The sequence below is a fragment of the Pelodiscus sinensis genome, chromosome 31, assembly GCF_052426305.1.
Source record: "Pelodiscus sinensis isolate ZL-2025 chromosome 31, ASM5242630v1, whole genome shotgun sequence".
NCBI lineage: Eukaryota > Metazoa > Chordata > Testudines > Trionychidae > Pelodiscus > Pelodiscus sinensis.
Genome location: NC_143082.1, coordinates 8,335,003 through 8,359,434, shown reverse-complemented (window position 1 = coordinate 8,359,434; position 24,432 = coordinate 8,335,003). Strand labels below are relative to the sequence as shown.

Below are 24,432 nucleotides of genomic sequence, written 5' to 3'. Positions count from 1 at the left end.
TCTGATGGCTATTTTAGCCATAGGGGTTTCTTGCACAAGAGGGTTTATTCCTCATGGGGAGAGGAATAACTTTTGCACTAGAAGCTCTCTCTTCTGATGCTTTACGGTAAATTTACTTGAGCAAGAACACGCGTGCAGTGTAGCTGCTCCTCAAGTTTTTGCACAAGAACAGCCGTTCTTGCGCAAAAAGCCTGCAGTGTAGACGTAGCCAGTGTCAGGTTGGGAGATTGAAAGGGCAAGGAGACTTCACATGCTCCCCACACCTAGGTCCTGATTGACTTCAGCAAAGCAGCAGCATCTCTTGCTGGAGGTATCCAGACATATGCTTATTTGCTACAAGACACAACTCTAAATCTCAGAGGTTTTGCTCCAGCAGAAGCAGGTGGTCAGTGTACCTTGGATGCCTTCCTTCTACACTGGAAAATAGGCTCCTCCATTCCCAGTTCCTCCAATTCAGAGTCTAAACAAAGCCATAATTATTCTGGGCAGGATAACAGTAGTTTTCAGATCTACTGCAGCAGTCACAAGCAGTTCATCAGCCTCTCCCAGTAATTCCACACCTGTTGACCCAGCACATATGTTGGATTTGCCATCCAGATTCATATTTTCTCCTTGTGACACCATGGCTTATGGATTTTGACAGATCTGGGACTCTCCTGTTTTGTAAGAGTAGGAGATTCCAATGAACTCTAAGAAACAGTCAGCTCAATGGTGTAAAGATCATAAATGGAAAAGAGCCTCCTTGTGAGCAACTCACCACCACAAACCCAGCCTCAGTTTCTTTTCAGTTTACAGTGGAGTGTTTGCACCATTATAAGCATATGGGACTTCAGTCTAGTACTGACTCGCCACACATACGGAGTTCCTGGTGCTCTCCTGAGCCTCTTTCATGTAAGAATCTATGAAGGTGGAAGGAGATGAAGGCTCTCGTGGTTGCTTTATATGGCTGTTTACAAAGAGAGAGTGTATCCTTCACCCACATCCGGCATTGCTTCTCAGGCTAGACACACAATTCCATCTTAACCAGTCCATAATCTTGCTAATATTTTCCCCTAGACCTTGTTCTTCCTTAATTAAGATGCTGACATTGGATGCTAAGAAGTCATTTGCTTTCTATGGGTATGTCTACACTACAGCGCTAGTTCGAACTAACTTAGTTCGAATTAGTTAATTCGAACTAAGCTAATTCGAACTAACGCGTCTAGAACTAAAAACTAGTTCGAATTAGCGTTTTGCTAATTCGAACTAGCAAGTCCACATTGAGTGGACTCTGAACAGGGCTTAAGGATGGCCGGAAGCAGTGCCGGCAGGGCATAAGAGAAGGACTTAGAGCATGGAGATGCTGTCTCAGGCTAGCCGAGGGCTGCGCTTAAAGGGTCCCGACCCCCACCCTGGACAGACAGTTCTAAGGGGTGCCCCGCTTGCAAAGAAGTTCTGGCTTGGAGTGCCCGGAGTACCCACACTGGGCACATCACACCACTCGGCCATCAGCCCGGCTGCACTTGCCGCAGGCTGCCATCTGGGGAGAGGGGGCAATCGGGGGGCTGCAGGAGAGCTTCCACCCCCAGAAGCCCGCAGAGCCAGCCCAGTCCTCCCCATCGGGGGCTCGTACCCCATTCCTCCCTCACCCCCTTCCACTTACCCTTCCCTAGCCCCCCTTCTTATTGATGTACAAAATAAAGATAACGTTTCTTCCAACATTGACTCTGTCTTTATTGAACAAAACTGGGGGAAGGAGGTGGGAGAGGGGAAGAGAGAGGCTGGGAGAGGGGAGGGCAACTAACATGATCAGGGGTTGGGAACAGGTCCCAGATGAAGAGAGGCTACAGAGACTGGGACTGTTCAGCTTAGAAAAGAGGAGACGGAGGGGGGACAGGATAGAGGTCTCTAAAAGCAGGGGTTGGGTGGAGAGGGTGCATTCAGAAAAGTTCTTCCTGAGTTCCCATAAAGAAGGACTAGAGGACACCAAAGGAAAGGAATGGGTAGCAGGCTTCAAACTAGTAAGAGAAAGTTGTTGTTCTTCATAAAGCAAATAGTTAACCTGCGGAACTCCTTGCTGCAGGAGGCTGTGAAGGCTACAACTAGAACAGAGTTGAAAGGGAAGTGAGATCAAGTCATGGAGGTTGGGTCCATGGAGTGGTATTAGCCAGGGGGTAGGAGTGGTGTCCCTGCCCAAGGTTTGTGGAAGGCTGGAGAGGGATGGCACGAGACAAATGGCTTGGTCACTGTCTTCGGTCCATCCCCTCCAGGGTCCCTAGGGTTGGCCGCTGTCGGCAGACAGGCTACTGGGCTAGATGGACCTTTGGTCTGACCCAGGACGGCCATTGTAAGCTCAGGGCTCAGGGTCGGGGGTCTCAGTGGACCCCCTTGATTTTCATGCACACCTGCTCCTGGGTGGCCAGGCTGGCAGCTCTCCTACCCTAGACGGCCACTTTCCTGTGCCTAGTGCGGAGATCGTGGACGAGGTCCACGATGTCCGCACTAGCCCAGGAAGGTGCCCGCCTCTTGCGGTCCAGGGCAAGCTCCTGGGAGCCGCCAGCCTGGTCCCGGGAAGAGGGGGTGGGCTGGGGGACATCGGGTGGGTGGCTCTGTGCTGTGCCAGGTGCACGGTCTGCTGGCTGGGTGCTGGCAGGCTTGCACCTGGCATGGGCACCGTAGCCAGCCCGTGCCCCTTTAAGAGGTCCGGGGCCGGGAGGGGGGCATAGAGTTTCCCTGGTGTTGGCCAGAGTGGCCACCAGGGAAACCTGGGGAGGGCTAGCCTCCCACTAGTTCGAATTAAGGGGCTACACACCCCTTAATTCGAACTAGCTAGTTCGAACTAGGCTTAATCCTCGTAAAATGAGGTTTACCTAGTTCGAACTAAGCGCTCCGCTAGTTCGATTCAAATTCGAACTAGCGGAGCGCTAGTGTAGCGCCTAGGAAAGTTAGTTCGAACTAACGTCCGTTAGTTCGAACTAACTTTTCAGTGTAGACATACCCTATTAGACTAGGTCTGTGAGTACAGGGATTCACCTAGATTCTTTGTCTCTTGCAGGAGAGAGAAGAAATCAGGTACTCACATCCCAGTGTCTTTCCAAGTAGATTAGACTCTTTACTGACAAGGGTTATAAATACACCATAAGGACAGACTTGACTTGGGCCTGTCTCTTACATATTGTCATTTTGGAGGACAATATGTAAGAGACAGAACTGCTGCCTGGAGCTTAGCTCATGGTTTCCCAGGGTGTTAATCCCTGGATTGTGCATCTAGGTTGGCTGCAGTATTTGGTGAGGTGGCGCTGCAGCACTTACCTAGCAAGGCCTCCTTGTCCCACTCCACTTACTGTGGCTCTTCAAGATAGATGCTGCATATTCATGCTCCCTACCTGCCTTGCCTCTTGCTCAGAATCCTACCTACATTTGGCCTTGAGGAGGTGGTGGGAGGGACTGAGCCCAGAACATGCTAAACCTCTGCTTTTATAGCCTTGCCTTTGAAGGGTCAGGACCAGGGAATGGGAGAGGCACAAGAGAACTCCACTGTGAGAAGTTCAGGTTGCAAGGCTGTATGTTCCTGAAGGGGTGAACGTGCAGAGTCCATTTCCAAGATCTCTTACAGGTCAGCATTTCCAAATGCTGCCTGCCATGGGCACCAGCTTCTTCTGGGCACCTACTGCTCTGCCCCAGGCTTAGCCTCCACTTGATGTCTTCCCTCATGCTCCCACCCTCTTGCTGCCTCTGTGCCAGGCTCCACTCCTTCCCCCAAGTTATCACCTCTTTCCCACCTCTTCCTGCACCTCTCCTGAGCATACCCTGCTCCTCCCTCCTCCCTCCTCTCCCTTTTCCCCCCCCCCCCCCCCCCCCCCCCCAACCTCCTGCACACTGTGAAACAGCTGACTGCAGTGGGTAGGAGGCACTGGGAGGAGTTAGCTTCCGGTGGAAGCTAAGCACCGGTTAACTTTTTTTAGTTGAGGGAGGGGAGGCTGTGCTGTCTGCAGTTTAACTGTTGGCGTAGAAGGGGGTCTAGAAGAAAGAATAGATCTGGAATCCAGGGCTTCTGGGTACCGTTCTGTCACTGTCTCTGTGGCTGCCCTTGGATAAGGCATTTAATTGTGCTGTGCCTTAATTCCACATTTGTAATATGAGGATAATGTGTCTTGCCTCCTCCCACTGGGTTGGCAAGGTGAACTCCTGTCATGCTGGGAGGCATGCTACAGTTGGGAGCACTATGGAACATCCTGTATCCACAGGTCCCTAGCATGCATTGACTAAGGACTTTTCTGATATATCTAATACTGTTCTGGGACAGACGAAAGAGCCAGTGGTAGCACCATATCCAACCTTAGACACCTGCAGTGGTGAGAGAAGATCCTGCAAGATAGCTCTGGCCTCTGATCCGTTACCATATCTCCATGGTTCTACTGTCTGGGATATGCACAAACTGTATAAAAAAAGAAGTGCAAGGGGCAGCAGCAGGGTTTAGTTGGCATCAGAAGAGGGATTTTGTGGTGGGAAAGAGTCTGACTACTCCAGCATGGGAGTGAAGAGGGGCTGGCTGTTCTGGCTGGCAGCAGAAGTGGGGGCCAGCTGCTCTGGTGGTGGAGAGGCAAGGGGGCCATCTGTTCCAGTGAGAGGGAGAAGAGAGTCTTGCTGCTCTGACAAGGGGAAGAAGGCTCAGCCACTTTAGTGGCAGGGAAGGAGCTCACCATTCTGTCGGAGGCGCCTGGCCACTGTGGCAAGGGGGAGTGGCTGACCGCATAAGGGGGAGTGACTGGTTATGTTGTTCTGCACTTGCCTTTTGCAACAGGAGTGTGTGCTGGTGACTCTACCCCTGAAGTTGCCTCTATGGATCCTGCTGCTGTCTCACCCAGCATGAGCTGCTGCTGTGCCTGGCTTCTTGTGCTGCTGGGGACGACTCTGCTTGGGGCAGCTCACAGACTGGGGCTGATCTACCAGCTCTGGCATAAGGTAAAACTGAGACAGTGCCTGCCTCCTTTTACATAGATGCCTGCCATGGGAGGGGATGTGGGTGCATGAGGAGAGTTTGGGTAACATCTGCACTGAGATCCCAGGACTGACTCACTGCACTGGTGGCTGCTCGCTTATGTGCAGATGAGGCTGCTGAGGACAGTGCACGTGGTAAGGCTGTTCCCCAAGCATAAGCTCTCACATATGCCCAGGTGGTGGCAATTCCTATATCAAATCTGTGGGTTTGGTGGAAAGGTCTCCCTAACCTGTGGCGTTCGTGCTCAGATATCCCATATTCCCAGGCCTGTTCTCACACTAGCTCTCACCCAGGGTAGCAGGATATCAAAGGATCTCTCTGTGTTTGAGTCCCATGAGTAGGGGCCCTAACAAATTCACGCTCCATTTTTGGTCAGTTTCACAGATGGAGGGTTTTAAAATTAGTTTAATATGTTCTGATGTTTACATCTGTCATTTCAGGGTGTTGTAACCAGCAGGGTCCTGACCCAATAGGCAGGTCACTAAAGCTATTGTAGGGTGGTAGGGTGGTACTTCTACCCTGCTGCTGGCAGAGGTTCTCTCTTCAGAGCTGGGCAGTCAAAGTGGAACAGTGCTGGCTGGGTGCCCAGCTCTGAAGTTGGTGCTGTTGCCAGCATCAGCACGGGTAGGAGGGTGGATTCCCATAGGTTTGGTTTTTCATCAGTGTCCTGTTGCAGCACAGGGAAGTGACAGTGGGAGCCAGGAAGCTTCTTTCATCCAGGGGAAGATTCCGTAGGTAGCCACCCCAGTCCTCCTCATCGGAGGCTCGTACCCCATTCCTCCCTCACCTCCTTCCACTTACTCCTCCCTAGCCCCCCTTCCTGATGTACAAAATAAAGGACACTTGTGGTCAAAAATAGAAACTCTCTTTATTTAACAAAACTGGGAGGGGGGATTAACCTCTGGGGAGACTGGGAAAAGGAGGTGGGAGAGGGGAAGAGAGAGGGTGGGAGAGGGGAGGGGGAAACCTGGGAGGAGGGAGCTGGAAGGAGGAAGCCAGGGGAACAAGGAGGAGGGGAAGTATCAAACTATGGTACGCCATATCTTCAGTACTGTGTACAGATGTGATTTCCTCACCCCAGAAAAGATATTTTGGCCTTGGAAAGGGTTCAGAAAAGGGCAACTAAAATGATCAGGGGTTTGGAACAGGTCCCATATGAAGAGAGGCTAAAGAGACTGGGACTTTTCAGCTTAGAAAAGAGGAGACTGAGGGGGGATATGATAGAGGTCTATAAAAGCATGAGTGGTGTGGAGAGGGTGCATAAAGAAACGTTCTTCATTAGTTCCTATAATAGAAGGACTAGAGGACACCAAATGAAATGAATGGGTAGCAGGCTTCAAACTAATAACAGACAGTTCTTCTTCACAAAGCAAATAGTCAACCTGTGGAACTCCTTGCTGCAGGAGGCTGTGAAGGCTAGAACTAGAACAGAGTTTAAAGAGAAGTTAGATAAAGTCATGGAGATTAGGTCCATGGAGTGGTATTAGCCAGGGGGTAGAAATGGTGTCCCTGGCCTCTGTTTGTGGAAGGCTGGAGATGGATGGCACGAGACAAATGGCTTGGTCGTTGTCTTCGGTCCATCCCGTCCAGGGTAGCTAGTGTTGGCCACTGTCAGCAGACAGGCTACTGGGCTAGATGGACCTTTGGTCTGACCCAGTACGGCCATTCTTATGTTCTAAGCTCAGGGCTCAGAGTCGGGCGTCTCAGTGGGCCACCTTGATTTTCATGCAAACTGCTCCTGGGTGGCCAGGCTGGCAGCTCTCCTGCCCTGGACAGCCACTTTCCTGTGCCTAGTGCAGAGGTCGTGGATGTTGGACGCCTCCCCCCAAACCTGGATGAGGTCCACGATCTCCGCACTAGACCAGGCGGGCGCCCACCTCTTGCGGCCCCGGTCACCAGCCTGGTCCCAGGAAGAGGCGGAGGTCTGGGTGGCAGCGGGTGGCTGGCTCGAGCTGTGCCAGGTGCAGGGTCTGCTGGCTGGGTGCTGGCAGGCTTGCACCTGGCACGTTCACCGTAGCCAGCCCGTACCCCTTTAAGGGCTCTGGGGCTGGGAGGGGGGCAGACAAGTTTCCCTGGTTGTGCCCAGAGTGGCCACCGGGGCAAGCTGGGAAGGGCTAGCCTCCCACTAGTTCGAATTAAGGGGCTACACAGCCCTTAATTCGAACTACTTAATTCGAACTAGGCGTTAGTCCTTGTAGAATGAGGTTTACCTAGTTCGAATTAAGTGCTCCGCTAGTTCGAATTAAGTTCGAACTAGCGGTTTGCATGTGTAGCACTTATGAAAGTTAATTCAAACTAATGGCTGTTAGTTCGAATTAACTTTGTAGTGTAGACATACCCTAAGTGGTTATCCCTGGATCCCAGTATGTGCTGGAGCTACAGCCCTCTGGCCATTAGCACCATCTCTGCCCTGCACAACGTTCCCCCACAGTGTTCATGGGGAGCCACCCAAACCCAGCACTCCCAGTTGGTGTCCTGACCACCGCCCAGAATCCTGCCTTGCCAGGCCAGCACTCTGCCAGTCTGTATTCTAGCCCAGCGCCCACCCCCCCTCCTACTTCAAAGGGTTGGGGCTCTGATGGTTCCTATTCTTCTCAGGCAGACCCGAAGAGTACCCGGCATGGTGGGGAGCTTGTTGCAGAGGTCCTGAAGGCCCATGGGGTGCGCTACTTGTTCACACTAGTAGGAGGCCATATTTCACCTATTCTGGTGGCCACTGAGAAGCTGGGCATCCGTGTGGTGGACACGAGACACGAGGCCACCGCTGTGTTTGCTGCCGATGCAGTCGCCAGGCTCTCAGGTATGCACTGCTCATGATCTCAGGGACATTGTCTAGGGTGCTCCCTACATCTCCCGTAGGCTGAGCTCTTCCCTGTCCCAACTCGGTTCATCTGTGCCCAGCTCACCGGTCTGTATCTGCTGGTGGGAATTACTATGACTGCAAGGCATGGAGAAAGGGGAGTTGGGGATGCAGATGGACTGACTCCATTATATGAATTTAGCTGGGTGCAGTGGGACACACTGTGGGACCTTCCTCCTAAGGCAGGGCATGACAGTGGGGCAGTGACCATCTTATCCCAGTGGTATCACTGGATTCCTTGGGTGCAGCCTGGGACTGGGGGATTACTATGCCCCCTTAACTCTTCAGCCTGGGTTGTCTCTCATTACGCCTTGCTAGTGCCAAGCTGCAAACCGCTCCAGGTGCTGTTATCACTCAGCACAACTGCATATGGAGCCCCACACCCAGCTAGATTACATAACTGCTCCCAGAGCCACTCATGAATCACACAGAAAGACACTTTCCAGGTTCCCCCAGCACAGAGATATCATCTTGATCAGTGCAAATTTGTTAGTTGGTTCACCATTTAATCTATGTCCCAACCTTTGTAAACCTGAACAGATTTACCAAATGCTTTAGGAAAACTCAACTGGTAAAGATAAACAGTAAAACAAGTTTGATTACAAAAGGTAGATTTTAAATTATTATTAGTGACAGGCAAAAAGTCAGCTAGTTACCACAGGAAACAAAATAAGTGCATAATCTGAATCTTAAAGATACTAGATGGTATTCAGATCAATCAGTTTTCTCACCTCAGAGGATATGGTTGTTCAGGATACGCAAGTTTCACCCTTGGAAAGTAATCCAGTTTTCTCTGTTGCAGTCATCAGGCTTCTGAGCATCCTTGGTGCTTGCAACATGGGTGATTGGGCAACAAAATGGCAGATTAAATTCAATGTTTATAAATGCAACAGTGGTTTTCAAACAATCATAAGCACCTTCTAGTGCAGGGCTACTCAACTTTGGAAGCCCCCAGGGGCCATGATACCCACAGCACATGCTGAGGGCCGCAACTTAAGCGCGGCTGCAAATATATGCAAGTATTTATGCAAATATATGCAAATAGTATCTTTCATACTGACGGGCATGAATACAAAGATTAAGGCAAGACTACACAACACACAGACCTCATTTAAGTCAGTCCTGCTGATATTAATAAAATTCAATATTTACCTAATTTCTACCCATATGACAGCATTGGGGAGGGAGGGGGGGAAGCTCTGCCGCCTCTTGCCATCCCCCACTCCTCCCCCTCTCTTCCTCCCTCAACTGGCCGGCAACACCTCCTTATGTGCAGATTCAGCTCTGTTTCTGGGAGGGCTCTGCTGCCTCTTGCTACCCACCCCTCCCCCCCCCAAACCGGTAGCAGTCAGGCACCGCGGGCCGCATGGAAAGGGGCCACAGGCCGTGTGTTGAGTAGCCCTATTCTAGTGCTTGCTCATGGCTATTCAGCATAAGTAAGCTTGCTAGCCTCATGCACCGCAGTGTGACCGATTTCCATCAGCAGTATCTGTATGGGGCTGGCTCCCACACCCCCTGGAGTGGTGTGCACATGCCTCTTTATATAGGCATACCTCCTGCCAGACCTCCCTCCATTTTCAGTTCCTTCTTGCCACCAGTGACCGTGTTTGGGACTTCAGTGCTTCACTGCTTGCTATTGTGTCATCTTTGGCTAAGTCTATACTGCCACTTTCCTGTGCTGTAACTTTTTGGCTCAGGTGTGTTGTAAAACACACACCCTGCTTCCCCCAGCACAGCAAGTTACAGCATTGTTTGCTGCTCCACTCATAAAGGTGGTTTACATAGAGCGCTGGGAGATCTCTGTCCTAGTGCTCCTGTCATGGCCACGCTTTCAATTTGAAGTTTTGATAAAGCCTTTATCTCAAGTAGTTAGTTGTCTGGCAATAGTTTCCCTCTAGTTCAGTGTTTCCCAATTGGTGCTCCGGGGACCCTGGGGTTCTGCGGAGCAAAACTAGGGGTTCCGTGAGGAGCTGGCACTCCCCCGCCCCCTCTGAAAGAGAGAGAGCCAGCTAGCCAGCAGACGCGTGGGCGGCGAGTTGTGTGGGCTCATGGTGCTCATGCTCCAGCTCTAACCCCTCCCCCCCCCCCCCGCGTGTCCTCCCACCCCAGCCCCAGAGCGTTTCTCCCCTGTCCCGGTCCTGTCCCTGCCATGTGCAACCTTCACTGAGCTCCCCCTTGCTGGCTGCTGCTGCCCTGAGCAGCGTGCTCAAACCATTGGGTGGGGAGACACCTGGATGTGACGTAACACGGCCTGGGATTTTAAACCTGCTGGGCGCTGTGTTGTGCTGCATGGCTGAGTTGCGGGTTCGGAGTCTGGGGACCGAGCACAGACTCCGGCCCTGCAAAGTGGAAGGCAGAAGGTACGGGAATGGGAGGAAAGGGGCTTGTGCAGAGGGAAAGGGGAAGGGCTGGGAGAGGAAGGTGCTTGTGCGGAGGCGGAGGGGAAGGGGAAGGCACCAAAGGGACAGGGGTGGAGGAGAGACAAATGCCAGGGGGCCAAGTGCAGACAATGAGGAAAAAGGCAGGAGGGGAGGTCAGTGGGAGGGGGACAGGGTGATGCTGGAAGGGGACAGAGTAAGGGCATTGGGGGCTAGAGGGGTGAGGGGAGGTGCTGGGAGAAGGCTTGAAAGAAGGGGTGGGCATGAGGAAGGCCGGGATGGAGAAAGTCATGTGTGAGGGCACAGGGGCATGAGGAGAAAGGGGGCAGGGGAAGTGAGGGAAGGGGGAGGCACCAGGAGGGTACAGGGGTAAGGGAAGGTGCAGGTGCCAAAGGATTCTGAGGGTGAAGCAGAAGGGCAGATAACTGCCGGGGAGGGACCACCATCAGAGGAGAGACACGGAGCAGGTTTGTAGAGGGAGGTGTTAGAAGAGGGGATGAGGAGGGGTAGCTCACATGATCAGAGTGGGGCTACTGGAGGAGTGGGCACAGGTAGGAGACGGGCTGGTGGAGGGGGACAGGTTGCAGGAGGTATGAGGACAGTGAGAAGAGCAGGAGTCAGGACAGCAGAGGAGGGTGAAGAGTGGGGGGGCAGCAGGCACCAGGGGAGCTGATGGAGCAAGGGGAGGAGACATGGCAGCAGAGGGAAAAGGTCGAGGTTTAAAAATATTTATTAATAACTTGTGTGGCACATCCAAACAAGCCACATGAACTCAGTACTGGTGCACAACACAATTCATTTTGCTCATGTGAAGAAACTCTTAGGCTCTGTCTACACTGGTTGTTTCTTGCGCAAGAACATCTTGTGCAAGAACACATCCATACTGCCATGTGCGAGCTGTGCTTTTGCACAAGAGCATCTATGGCAGTGTGGATGCTCTCTTGCCCAAGAAAGTGCCGATGGGCATTTTAGCCATAGGGCTTTCTTGCGCAAGAAATTCATGTTGCCTGTCTACACTGGCCTCTTCTGCAAGAATAATTGTGCAAAAGGGCTTATTCCTGAGTGGGAGCATCGTAGTTCTTGCGCAAGAAGTCCTTATTTCATACATGAGACCGACAGTGTACTTGCGCAAGAACACACGGCCAGTGTAGACAGGCAGCAAATCTTTGCGCAAGAGCAGCTGCTTTGGCACAAGATCATGCCAGCGTAAACACAGCCAAAGGGAGGGAGGAAGGCAGAGGCAGGGAATCGGCACTGGCTCAGCATGTCTGCATGGTTTGTGGGAAGGTGCAGGGAAATTGAGCTCAGCTGGGTTGCAGAGTGGGGAGGTTCGGGGAGCTGGGGTGGGTTGGGCTAGGGTGTGTGTGTGACTGTGACTGTGACTGTGACTCAGAGCTCAGTTTGACTGCAGGAGGAGGGAAGTGCCGGAAACTGGGGCTAGACTCAAGGGGAGTGAGGGGCAGGGAATCAGCTCTTGGCTCAGCAGTTTTGCGGGGCTTGGGGGAGGTGCAGGGAAACGGGGCTCAGCTGTGCTGTGGGGGAGGCATGCAGGGAACCAGTGCAGGGCTCAGCTGGGCTGAGGTGGATGGGGGAGGGCATACAGAACAGATGGTCAGCTCAACTGGGCTGTGAGGGGCTGCAGAGAACTAGTGCTGCACCCCCTTGGATTGTGGGGGATGGTTTTGGGGGAGGTGCAAGGAACCAGCAGGAGTGGGCAGCTCAGTTGGGTTCATGGGATAGAGGTGCAAAGAAGCCTAGTGGGGACGGGGGGGGAGGGGGGGCGGGCGCGGAACCAGGAGCCCTGAAATGACCTCCCCTGGACCAAAAATTCTTCATCTGGGACCAGTCAGGTCCAGAGGGTGCCAGATCAGGGAGGTCCAACTCCTACCCAAGTCTGCTCCTTGCACCCTACCCCCAATCTGCTCCTGCTCCCTCCCCCTGGCCAGACACCCTATATCCAGCCTGCTTCTGCACCCTACCTACCACCCAGACCTTGCCCCCTTCCGCCCTCCACCTCCTTCCCAGATCCTACACCCCATCCCTATCCTGCTCCTTGGCAGCCCTGCCATCCACCCTAGCACTGCCTTGGCCCCAGCACCTGGCCTCATACCCCAAAACTCAGCACCACCCTGGCCCTGGCCCCAGCACCCTGCCATCCACTCTAGCACCCAGCAGCACCCTGTTCCTTGTCCCAGAACCCTGCCAGTCACCCTAGTGCCCAGCAGTACCATGTCCCTGACCCCAGCACCCTGCCACCTGCCTGCCCCTGCACCTTGCCCCAGCACCCCGCCACCTGAGCCAGCATCCTTCCACCCAGCAGCACCCTCTCCCCAGCCCCAGCACCCACTAGCACTCTGTTCCCTAACCCCACCAGCACATCTGGGACCACATTAGTGAGGCTTGGGGGTTTTTGGAGGGTTTTTGTTTTGTTTTTTCAATCTCACTTGTGTGGCCCCTACTGCCTTTTCTGTGGGTCAGTGACCTTTGACTCAAAACAGGTTCCTCACCCCTCTCATATATAAAGACAATGCTAAAACCTTCTGAATTTGATATATTTTATTTAAAAATGAAGCCTGGCCAACAAGCCCTCAACTGGGACAAAACCCCCATTTCACTGCAGCATCATAACACTCCTGAACCACCTGACCCCAAATCTGAGCCTATCATACACTGGAACCTCCTGTCCTGAGCCTCTTACATCCCCAAACTCCTGCATCCCCACATCCTCAGTCTTCTGCTACAACATTCATCCACCATCCACACATCACAAATCTGTGTCCTGAGCCCATCATACTCCCAAACTTCTTGCCCTGAGTCCCTCACATATCCAGCCCAAACTCTTGCACCCTCACATCCACGAGCCCTAGCTTGCTCAGCACCCCAACCTTCCACCTGAACCCAACACTCCCCAGCCTAGAGCCCCCTCCCCGAGCCAACAGCCCCTTCTCCTGCATCCAAATTCCCTCCCAGAGCTTGTACTTCTCACCCCTTCCCACACCCAAATCCTTCATTCCCACCCCAGACCTCACTCTCACTAGGTTGAGACAGGTATAAGGGCTGGGGATAGCAAGTGATGGAGAGGAGGGGAACAGAGCAGATGAGGCCTCACGGAAGGGAGGTGGGGGTGTGTGTGTCTCGGGGAAGGAATGTGATTTTCATGAATTGGTGGGTCCCTGTCTCCTCCCACCCCCCCTCCCTTTTTTGGGGGGGGGGGGCTTGACAAACCTAGGGGTTCCTTGAAATTCTGAAAAGGGTTCCTCGGCCAAATAAAATTGGGAAACACTGCTCTAGTTAGTTAATTATTGTAGTTTAGAAAAGTTGTAAGTCCCTTGGGGACATTGGCTGGAGAGGAGGCTTACCCAGTTCCCCAAGCTTTAAGTTATGTAGTAACTGTGGCTGGCCCATGCCTCTTAGTGAACCTCAGAATAACTGTCTACAGTGCTTGGGAGAAACACTCTTTAGTGATAACTGCCACAGCTCGAAAAGGAGAGGGATATTCATTTTTGAAGGCTCTCCTGATGGAATCTGCTTTAGCACAGCTGGCAGCCACGTATCGCTGATCCTCGTCCTCGGCTCCAGATAAGAAGCCAAAGGTGATCACTAGAGGCAGGTCTTCAGGCCCACAGGAGGAGAAGATCAAGCAGGCAACTGACACGGACCCTGCATTAGCAGCTCCATCCACCTCCAAAGGCTCTGTCTGAGTGGGATAGTCCATCCCACTCCTGACTGCCTACCCTGGCCATGTCCCAATGGCTCTGGTGCTGCCCATGCCAGGGGTAGCCATGCCCCAACAAGGGAAAGCCCGTGGTTGGTCCACCTTGGTCCCCCGCATAGACAGCTCTCCCTCTTCAGTGGACTTTGTGCCACAAAACCCACTAACAGTCAGAAGACCCATAGCCTGGTGCAGTACCAAGGGCCCAAGGGTTCTTGGTGATTCAAGGCACTGGTAGCTGAGTGTAGACACATTTACCATATCTGGGAATGATTCTTTCTCTGGTCTAGCCACTGCTCCAGGGACAGGTCCTCTCCCCACTACATCATCATGTGGCAGGCACTGTCTAAATTCAAGTCCATCCTCAGAAAAGGAGGTCTGGGCTCTCACTAAAGAGAGCACTATAGCTGCCAGAGCAGAACTTCAGGTGGCATCTCATGGCTGACTTGGTGACCCATTCCATGATGACTGCTGTCTCCATGCAGAGGGTGTTTTGGCTGCTCTTCTCAGATCTCACCAATGTTCCTTCTAGTTTTTTCCATCTGCATGCAGAACAAATTTTGTTTGTTTGTGCACCTCCAGTAGAAACATGCTGCTGGCTGTGGTTGCTCTGCTAATCAGCTGGGCAGCATTTGAATCTCTCCTGCATGGCCGCCCAAGTGCATAGCTTACAGGAAACACTGCTCTCCACAGTAGTGCAACAGTCAATTCAGTACCTTCCCTTTTACAGGGCCTCCCTCTTTGCTAAGTAAACGGACACAGTTACACACATTGAAAGACTCAACACAACCCTGCAGACATTGGGCTCACCCATAAAAAGATTAAGCCACTGCCGTATCAGCCTCAAGCTTCCCACTCCCGTCAGGAAGTAACACAGAGCAAGTTCAGAAGCTATAGGACAGTGGTCCCCAACCTTTCGTGGCTGCTGGGCATCCAGGGGCGGGGCTGCTCATTTGCCGTGCACCCGGGGGCGGGGCCACCCATGCACCCTGTGCCTGGGGCTGGCACCGCGCATGTGCCACACATCCAGGGCAGGGGCCACCCATGAGCCATGCACCCGGGGTCGGCACCACACATGTGACGCACGCTGGGGGGGGCAGCTCAGATGTTTTGGCGGGCGCACATAAATGCCCCGCGGGCACTGCGTTGGGGACCACTGCTATAGGAGTCAGAGTAAACCATCCCAGTCTCCATCCCAAGTGGGCTCCCTCTGGTGGGGGGGTGGGGCGGTGACGTACACGGCCAAGGGACAGGGCTGTTTACATCCCGCCCCCCCTCCCCTTGCGGCGGCCCGGCTGAGGGGCACACCACTCAGTGCCACGGCCGGGGGAGGAGGAGGAAGGGGGGGGCCATGACGTACACAGCCCCGCCCCCTGGCCATGTACAACACTGCCCCACCTCCCTTCCTGTCCCACTGGGGCTCAGCTGAGCAGTGCAGCGCCAGCGCCACTCAGATGGGCTGCGGCTGGGGAGCAAGCGGCGGCAAGCGGCTGTTTGTGGTCCGGCTGCGGCCAGTGGCTGCGGCCCCCCCCTTCGCCATCCTAGCCAGCAACGTATCTCAAGCAAAACCGCTTCAATACCCCAGTGTTCCCTGTGTCATAGCCAGCACCACTTCTTACACAGGTGAGAAGTAATAAAACCCAGTCTCACCAACTCCAAACAGGTTCTCTCAGTACCAAAGGACCAGCCACAGTCCCAGGTCAGTCTATACCTCAGATCTTACTTTTAAAAGAGCACGCTCTACCCATCCTTTAGACCAAAGGATTATTAATAAAAAAAGAAAAGGTTGAGAGTGGGATTGTTGTATGTCATGTGCTTTCTTTAACAGTCATCAGGTTCTTGATGCAGGCTTTTAGCAGAGCTTACCAAACTTCTAGCTTAAAAGTCCCTGGAGTACATCCTATGTTAGGATGGGTCCACGAATCCTTCCGGGCCCTCTGTCCTTAGCCCAGGTGCTTCTAGAGCAGAGGGCAGGAGTGAAGACAAGATGGAGGCACCTCCAGGATACTTTTATAATCTTTACCCATGTGGAGGGAAAACCCATTCCTCTTCTGTATGCTGGTACCTCCCAAAATGGACTGATTACATGATCCACAAACTAATTTCCGTCCTTTTTATGCAAGGAGCTATGTAATCTCTAGGGCTACGTCTACACTGGCATCCTTTTCCGGAATGTTTAAAATGGAACAGTTTTCCGTTATAAGTATTTCTGGAAAAAGCGCATCTACACTGGCAGGATGCTTTTCCGGAAAAGCACTTTTTCCGGAAAAGCATCCGTGCCAATGTAGACGCGCTTTTCCGCAAAAAAGCCCCAATCGTCATTTTTGCGATCGGGGCTTTTTTGCGGAAAAGAAATCTGTGCTGTCTACACTGGCCCTTTTCCGGAAAAGCACTGATGATTTTACAGTAGATCGTCAGTGCTTTTCCGGAAATTCAAGGGGCCAGTGTAGACAGCTGGCAAGTTATTCCGGAAAAGCGGCTGATTTTCCGGAATAAGTGGCCAGTGTAGACACAGCCTAGGTGTGTCTTTTCTAAGCAGGAGGCCATTGTGTGCTCTTCAAGTGTCAATTGGCAACCGTTAAGAGCCTTTGTCCATGCAGCATTGAGCAATCGCTCCTCCTTGTAGAAAACATTTAAAATATAAATACAAAGCCCATATTCACAACTTTACACATGCATATTGTACAAGTACATGAGTAGCCTGCATAGAGCCAGCATAGTGTGAGTGTTCATTTGACATCTCACATTGCCCACTTTGCACCAAATTTAGGGCAAAAACACACTAGTGGGTGCAACAATGATCTGCCTATTCATGTTAAAACCCAATAACGTGACAGCACGGCCACAGCAATGGGGCTGTGACTAGCTCACCCCAGCAATGGGCAGAGCATAACCATGGCAACGGGGCAGTGACCAGCTCACCCCAGCAATGGGCGGGGCATGGCCATGAAAACAGGGGCTATGGCCAGCTCACACCAACAAGTGGCAGCTCAGCCAAGCAATGCACAGATCATTGAGTACTCTTTTTGCCTGGGGGATCAAGGCTCATCTGGCTTCCAAACACCTGCCTTAACCACTAGACACCACTCCCATTGCTGCTTCACCCAGCTGCCTGCCTGCTATAGGCCTTGTGCAGTGCAGTTCATATAATCTGCCCTGCTGTGGGCTGGCGGCTCTGCGTTGCAGGGACAGTTGGAGTTGCTGCAGTAACAGCAGGACCTGGGGTAACCAACACTGTGACAGCTGTGAAGAATGCCCAGATGGCAGAGTCCCCAGTGTTGCTGATTGGCGGGGCAGCTGCGACACTGCAGAAGGTGAGTCCTTGCTGCTGCCAAGAGCAGGAGCGAATGCCATGCTGCAGCAGGTGGATCCCCATTATGGTGGACCCACCACACCACAGCAGGAAATCACTTCCAGCTCCAGCCTTGGGCAGCTGGAGCTGTCCAAACAGAAGGGTCAGTTGCTGCCGGTGTGTGGAGCAGGAGCAGTCTGGCACAGATCCTGCTGAGGGGGAAAAGAGAGAGACGTCTTGTATTTCTCACCCCCATCTCCTGTTGGCTGTGAGGTCTTGTCCCCTCAGCCCAAGGATTTCTGCTGCCCCGTTGCCAGATGGATAGTCAAAGGGATATGGCCATGGCAACAGAGGGCAGTGACAAGCTCACTCCAGCAATGGGCAGGGCATAGCCAGGGCAACAAGAGAGCAGTGACCGGCTTGCACTAGCAGTGGGAGGGGCATGGCTATGGCAGTGGAAACGGGCTGTTCTTAGTCCTCAGGGAGGAAGCAGCCTGGCTGGGGGCATCCTTGGGCATTGGGTTCTGCCGGGCTGTCAGACTGCAGTTCTGTCTGTCTGCACAGGACCGGGGTGCTCTCCAAGACATCGACCAGCTGTGCCTCTTCAGGCCACTCTGCAAGTTCTGTGCGTCGGTGAAGACCGTGCGGGACATTGTCCCCACACTGCGAAAGGCCATCGTGGCAGCGCAGTCCGGCACTCCAGGTAAAAGCCTTTCTCCTGGGATTTACCCTCCTCTGCAGCAAAGGGGTTACTGGGCTGGGAGGTTTTCCTATCCCACATCTCGCTAGGTCTATCCCATTACCCTCTTGCTATCAGATCAAACTCACTTGATTGTAGGTCCCGGCCCTGTTTTCTGAGACTGCTGCAGGCTCCCAGGAACATGTACCCTTACCCCTGCCAGTGTTCCCAGCTGATCAGACAACTGGTTTCAATACCTTTCCATGAAGCTTAATCTGTGTTCCACTGTGGGTGCAAGCCCCAGGAGAGAGGAGCTGGAGAGTCAGTACCTGCTCTGAAAGTGGGGTTTGTATCAGGTCAGGGAACTGAACCTGTACTTCCTCTCTGGTTCAGCAAGGGCACCCTCTGTGGGCTTCTGGCTTCCCAGCCATCACCTCTCGTGAGCGGAAACCTCCTGCCTCCTGTCCAGGATTTTCCAGGCTGCAGAGTACCCTGCCCACACTGTGAGCTTCCCAGCAAGCCAGACTGAGCAGGCCTACTTTGCCTCTCTTCTCATGGGCTATATAGACAGCAGAATTGCCACAGGTCTAAGGAACCCCACAGCTTCTTCTAAGCAAGCACACTGATTCCTAAGGTGAAAGTACGACAGAGAAAACATATTAAAACAACTGAAAACCCTACACACAAGCTAATGAACTTACTGGAGATCACCCAACTCTAAGGACTCTGACCTCTAATTTGTCCTTCGTACCCCATCAAGGAGTTTCTCTGTGGTTATCAGGAATCTGAGAGTCACTCTCTATCCAGTGTTAGTGTTTGAAGAGACTTTGAATAGGTCAGCAGCCAGACAATGGATTTCTCCTCACAGTGCAGCTTCAGAACAGTGGGGTCTGCAGACACTTGCCTAGGAGCCCCACTCAATTTCACTGGTCTGGCCCACAGCTTTGAGTCATATCATGACATTCAAACCTTCCCAGGTTTGCATCAGGCCTGGCACCCCTGAAGCAGTTTGTATTTAATGGCATGCCAGGACTGAGAGAAACTTGGGAAGTTTCGAGTGCCAGTCAAACATAAGCACTGGCTTTCGGAATACAAGGAACTCGTGAAATACTTAATTCAGTAAGATTTGTCGAAAATGTTGCAGGAAATTGCCATACCTGTCCGAAGGCTAAACCACCTATTGGATGTACAGGGAGGGCCCCATGTGCTCCCTAAACGGATCCACCTCAAAAATACAGGCTTTCTGGTGTAATCAGGGGAGAAGGACTGGATTAAAGCAAACTGCCCAGGCATGTCCTGACCAGTAAAGCTCACTCAGATACTTTTAAACATGTGGGCATGGGGCAAGAGGGGAGGAGCTAAGAGTGTGGGATGGAAAAGATTTAAACATCCATCAGAGTCAACACTCAGTTGCTATAGATTGACAATGTACATCTCCGAGGGCCAGCATTGATCTTCCTTCACCAAGAGGGGGAACTGCAAGGCTGGTTCATGGTCTTCTCCTGCCCCCTGGGAAGAGAGTGTGGAAGGCAGCCTTGGGCAGGGCCAGGGTGCCCTGCCTATATTCACAGAAGGGACTATTGTAATCATCTCATCTGATCCCTCCCTGGTACAGGCCAGAGAACTTCTCTGAACCAGTTCCTGCTCCCTGTCGAGTAGATGTGTTAAAACTAGAGCACAGCTCTTGGAAATACTTTCTATCCTGATTGTAATACAGGCTGTGATGAAGAATGCATTGGTGGTTAATAGGTTAAGTGGATGAGTAATCTCTTTAAAAAATTGGACCTTTTTCTAGTCTGAATGTATCTATCTTCAGCTTCCAGCCATTCCATTGTTTATACCTGTCTCTGATAGACTGAAGAGACCAGGATCCATTTTTTGTCCTGCAGTAGGTGCTTAAGAACTGCCATCAAGTCCCCCCTTAACCTTCTTTTTGTTAAGTTAATTGAATTCAGCTCCCTGAGTCTATCCCTATAAAGGATGTTTTCCAGACATTCTTGGGGCTCTCTCTGAACCCTTTCCTATAGCTCTTCATAGCTTTCCTTTGCGGTGAAATAGCTTTTGTCTGGCCTGCCCTGACCCGTTGAGTGATTGTTTGGAGCATTGGCATCAGCATTGAGCAGAGCCCAGGTTCTATGGGACTACAGTATTGGGTAGAGGCAGAGTAGCCTGTTTTCCCCCCCCCCCCCCCCCCATGAGGTGACAATTTGGGGTGTCATTGTAGGGTAGGGCTGAATCCTGGTTTGCCTATGTCCTGCAGGACTATAATTCAGGATATTGGCATTGGACAGGATGGGAGCCTCTGAGGCCATGCCCTGGAGAGTGTTGGTGTTGTGTAGGGATGTTACCCATGCCCTGTGGGGCAGTGGCACTGGGCAGGGCCAGAGCCTAGTCTACCCATGGCTCTGTGCTACAGGCCCTGTCACTCTGTGCTACAGGCCCTGTGTTTGTGGAGTTCCCAATCGACGTTCTCTACCCATACCACTTGGTGGAGAAGGAGCTGGGCTTCAAAGGGACCTCCAGTGGGCTGCTGGGTGGCATCATCAACTGGTGAGTACAGCCCTGTCCTAATAAGGGCAGAACTGAGCCGGGAGCTAACAGCTGTCCCTTTACCTCACCCGCAGGTACCTGTGCAACCACCTCAGGAACCTATATGCAGGGGCCTGGGAGACAAGGGATGTCTCCCCGCTTCTCGTGCAGGTGCCACAGGCCACAACAGAGCAGGTGAGAGTCAGTGGATTGCCTGGTGCTCCCTCCTTTCAAGGATTCCCCCCGCCGCCCCCCCCCCGAACTGCTCATTAGCACACCGCCCTCCCGTGCACAGCAAGCACATCCTGAGAAGGAAAAGGGAAGGAGCATTGTTCCATGGGGCCCACATCATCCTACAGCGATAATTCTGCCCGTGTGTGTGCCCTTCATCTCTCTCTGCCAGCCACCTGTCCTGGCACTAGCTCTATCATGTCCTCAGAGCTGTAGTTTCAGTGATATCCTGCTTCCTAGCTTCCCTAACAGTTTTTTCCTCATCCTTGTGCCACTGGCTGAACTCTGCCCAGGAGCAGTTCCAAGGGCCTTGTGACACCTGCTCAGCCACTGGCACTGCTTCCACTGACTGGCGGTTCCTGCCCAGCTACTGACATAGACACACACATCCTCCACTCTGCCAGGCTGTGCACAGCAACTGTACTGACCCCTGCCAGGCTCTGATGATGCTACCCGTTTGTGTGCAGGTACAGCAGTGCATGGAGCTCGTCAGCCGTGCCAAGAAGCCTGTCATGCTCCTGGGTAGCCAGGTGACCCTGCCCCCAACTCCTGTGGAGAAGCTCAGGTGAAGAGATGGCTCTGTTTAGAGTCCTGCCCTAGGCCCAGCTCTCTGTGTGGGTAGGACCCTCAGGGCTCTTATCCTGCGTTTTCTGCTCTGCCCATCTGTAAGCTGGTGGCCTGGCTGTATGCACACCGGGTGAGAGCACCCACCTGTCCTGGCTTGACAGAGAGACCTGCAGCTGTCAGACTGGACAGAGGGAGAGCTGGAATAGGAGGGGGTTGCAGATTGAGATTGAGGGGCACAGGCAGAGCTGGATGGCATGCGGTCTGCATGGGCAGAGCCTGCTTTGTCTGGTTCCAAGGGGGCTGTCGTTTACTGAACCAGAAATGTCTTCCCCTGCAAGAAACAAGAATGTGGCATGTCTTCCTTCCACTCATGCAGCACGTGCTCATGCACACAGCCACTCATACGCTCCTCGCACCTCTCCTTCCTTGCATGTGCCACTCGCCTTGCCCTGCCAAACGCTCCCTCCTCAGACACTTTTCCGCTTGCTCACCCTCCTGGGTGCACGTATACACATGGGCGGTGCTAGTAATGCACGTGTTCACTGCAGGGCTCTGCACCACCTGTTGTGAGAGGTCTCAGCAGCTCACTCTTCCCTGTGTCCTACAGGGAAGCCCTGGAGGCCCTTGGCATCCCTTGCTTCCTGGGTGGGATGGCCCGTGGCATGCTGGGAAGAGACAGTCCACTACACATCCGCCAAAACCGCCGTGAGGCACTGAAGGCAGCTGATCTGGTCATTCTGGCAGGTGTGTGGGGTGCAGGATGGGAACCTGACCTGTAGGCTGTCACAGCTCTGGGTCATTGGATTTGGGAGTGACAGGAAGCTGGAGTGGGAGGGCAGTGGATTGTGGGGCAGGGCTGGAGGAGCCTGATGCTAGGTGTAGTGGGGCTGTGCAGTGGCAGTGGAGGGGTAACAATTGCAGTGGAGTGGGGTTGGATAGTGGGAGGGTAATGCTCAAGGGGACATGGTATGTGGGGTGAGGGCTGTGTAGTGGTGGGGCTGTGTAGTCTCAGGGTATGTCTACACTACCCTCCTAGTTCGAACTAGCGGGGTAATGTAGGCATACCGCACTTGCTAATGAAGCCCGGGATTTGAATTTCCCGGGCTTCATTAGGATAAGCGGGGAGCCACCATTTTTAAATCCCCGCTGCTTCGAACCCCGTGTAGCGCGGCTACACGGGGCTCGAACTAGGTAGTTCGGACTAGGGTGCCTATTCCGAACTACCGTTACTCCTCGTTTCACGGGGCTGGGCACTGGGAGTAATGCTTGAGGGGATATAGGGCTGTGTGGGTTGTGGAGTGAGGAAGCCAGATGTGGTAGGACTGAGCAGTGAATCAGAATCCCAGGGTTGGAAGAGACCTCAGGAGTCATCGAGTCCAACCCCCTGCCCAAAGCAGGACCAACCCCAACTAAACCATCCCAGCCAGGACTTTGTCAAGCTGGGACTTAAACACCTCTAGGGGTGGAGATTCCACCCCCTCCCTAGGGAACCCCTCCCAGTGCTTCACCATTCTCCTAGATAAATATTTGTACCTAATATCTAATCTACCCTCCCCCCATGCAACTTGAGACCATTGCTCTTCATTCTGCCGTCTGTCACTACTGAGAACAGCCTCTCTCCACCCTCTTTGAAACCCCCTTTCAGGTAGTTGAAGGCTGCTATCAGATCCCCCCTCACTCTTCTGTAGACTAAATAAGTCTAAATCCCTCAGCCTCTCCTCATTAGTCATGTGCTCCAGACCCCTGATCATTTTGGTTGCCCCCCCACTGGACTTTCTCCAGTTTGTCCACATCCTTTCTGTAATGGGGGACCCGGAATTGAATGCAATACTCCAGATGTGACCGCACCTGTGCTGAATAAAGGGGAATAATCACTTCTCTAGATCTGCTGGCAATGTTCCTCCTAATACAATCAAATACCATTTGCTGCCTTTGCTACACGGGCACCCCACTGACGCGTATCCAGCTTCTCATCCACTGTAATCCCCAGGTCCATTTCTGCTGAACTGCTGCTTAGCCAGTCAGTCCCCAGCCTGTAACAGCTCTTGGGATCCTTCCATCTCAAGTGCAGGACTCTGCCCTTGTCCTTGTTGAACCTCATCTGATTTCTTTTGACCCAAACCTCCAATTCATCTAGGTCACTCTGGACCCTCCAGTGTATCCACCTCTCCCCTAGCTTAGTGTCATCTGCAAACTTACTGAGGGTGTCAACCAACCCCTCATACAGGTCATTAAAAATGTTAAACAAAACCAGCCCCAGAACCGACCCTCAGGGCACTCCGCTTGATACCAACCAGACATAGAGCCACTGATCACTAATCATTGAGCCCAATGATCTAGCCAGCTTTCTATCCACCTTACAGGCCATATATTCAATCTATGCTTTTTTTAACTTGCTGGCAAGAATACAGGTGGAGACTATCAAAAGTCTTCCTAAAGTCAAGATGTATCACATCTAGTGCCTTCCCCATATTCTCAGAGCCAGTTACTTCCTCATAGAAGGCAGTCGGGTTGGTCAGGTGAATCCAGTGTTGATGATTCCTGATGACTTTTCTTTCTTCCAAAGTGCTTCAACGTGGGTAGTGCTCACAGGGTTACAGCCTGGGTGGGTTGTGGGGTGAAGAAAGCAGATGTTGGATGTGGTGGGACTGAGCAATAGTGGGAATGCTTAAGGCGTTATGAGGTTGTTCAGCTTGTGGGGTGGGGGAGCTGACCTGACCCTCACCCCTGTCATTCCCCACGGCAGGCACAGTGTGTGATTTCCGTTTATCCTATGGTCGAGTGCTGAGTCGGAGAAGCACAATTATTGCTATCAACCGGGACCGTGCCCAGCTGCTGCGCAATTCAGATGTCTTCTGGAAGCCTCACGTGGCCATCCAAGGTGAGAGGGGGACGAGTGCTTGGCATTCTGCATCAAAGTTGGCTGCCATTTTGCTGCTGCTGACCTCCCCCTGCTCCTGCTCCTGCCCATGCCTTGCCTCAGTGAGTGCCTGGACTCCTGCCCAGACTCAGGGAGCACCCAAGGCATCCTTCCCTGGAAGCAGAGTGGGCACAGGGGAGGGAACGACAGAATCACCACCTTGCTAACAGAGATGGACCCCAATGAGTAAGTGGCTCGTATGGGCAGCAGAGCCTGTCCACCGTGCAGCTGGTAGTAGGCTGGGACATGTGCCAAGCTCTACAGCTGTGTTGCTGCAGACCAA

The 24,432-nt window shown here is 52.8% G+C and overlaps 1 protein-coding gene across 1 annotated transcript in view; it reads left to right on the top strand.

Annotated features, from left to right (window-relative positions):
• Positions 1-24,432, top strand: part of HACL2 (2-hydroxyacyl-CoA lyase 2) — a 38,965-nt gene that overhangs the window by 7,082 nt on the left and 7,451 nt on the right. Inside the window, exons 2-10 of the mRNA XM_006127999.5 lie at positions 4,784-4,944; positions 7,580-7,781; positions 17,118-17,245; positions 17,788-17,926; positions 20,341-20,452; positions 20,527-20,626; positions 21,130-21,227; positions 21,837-21,973; positions 23,976-24,110. Of these exons, the coding sequence (XP_006128061.4) occupies positions 4,784-4,944; positions 7,580-7,781; positions 17,118-17,245; positions 17,788-17,926; positions 20,341-20,452; positions 20,527-20,626; positions 21,130-21,227; positions 21,837-21,973; positions 23,976-24,110 (1,212 nt within the window). The remainder of the gene's footprint in view (positions 1-4,783; positions 4,945-7,579; positions 7,782-17,117; positions 17,246-17,787; positions 17,927-20,340; positions 20,453-20,526; positions 20,627-21,129; positions 21,228-21,836; positions 21,974-23,975; positions 24,111-24,432) is intronic.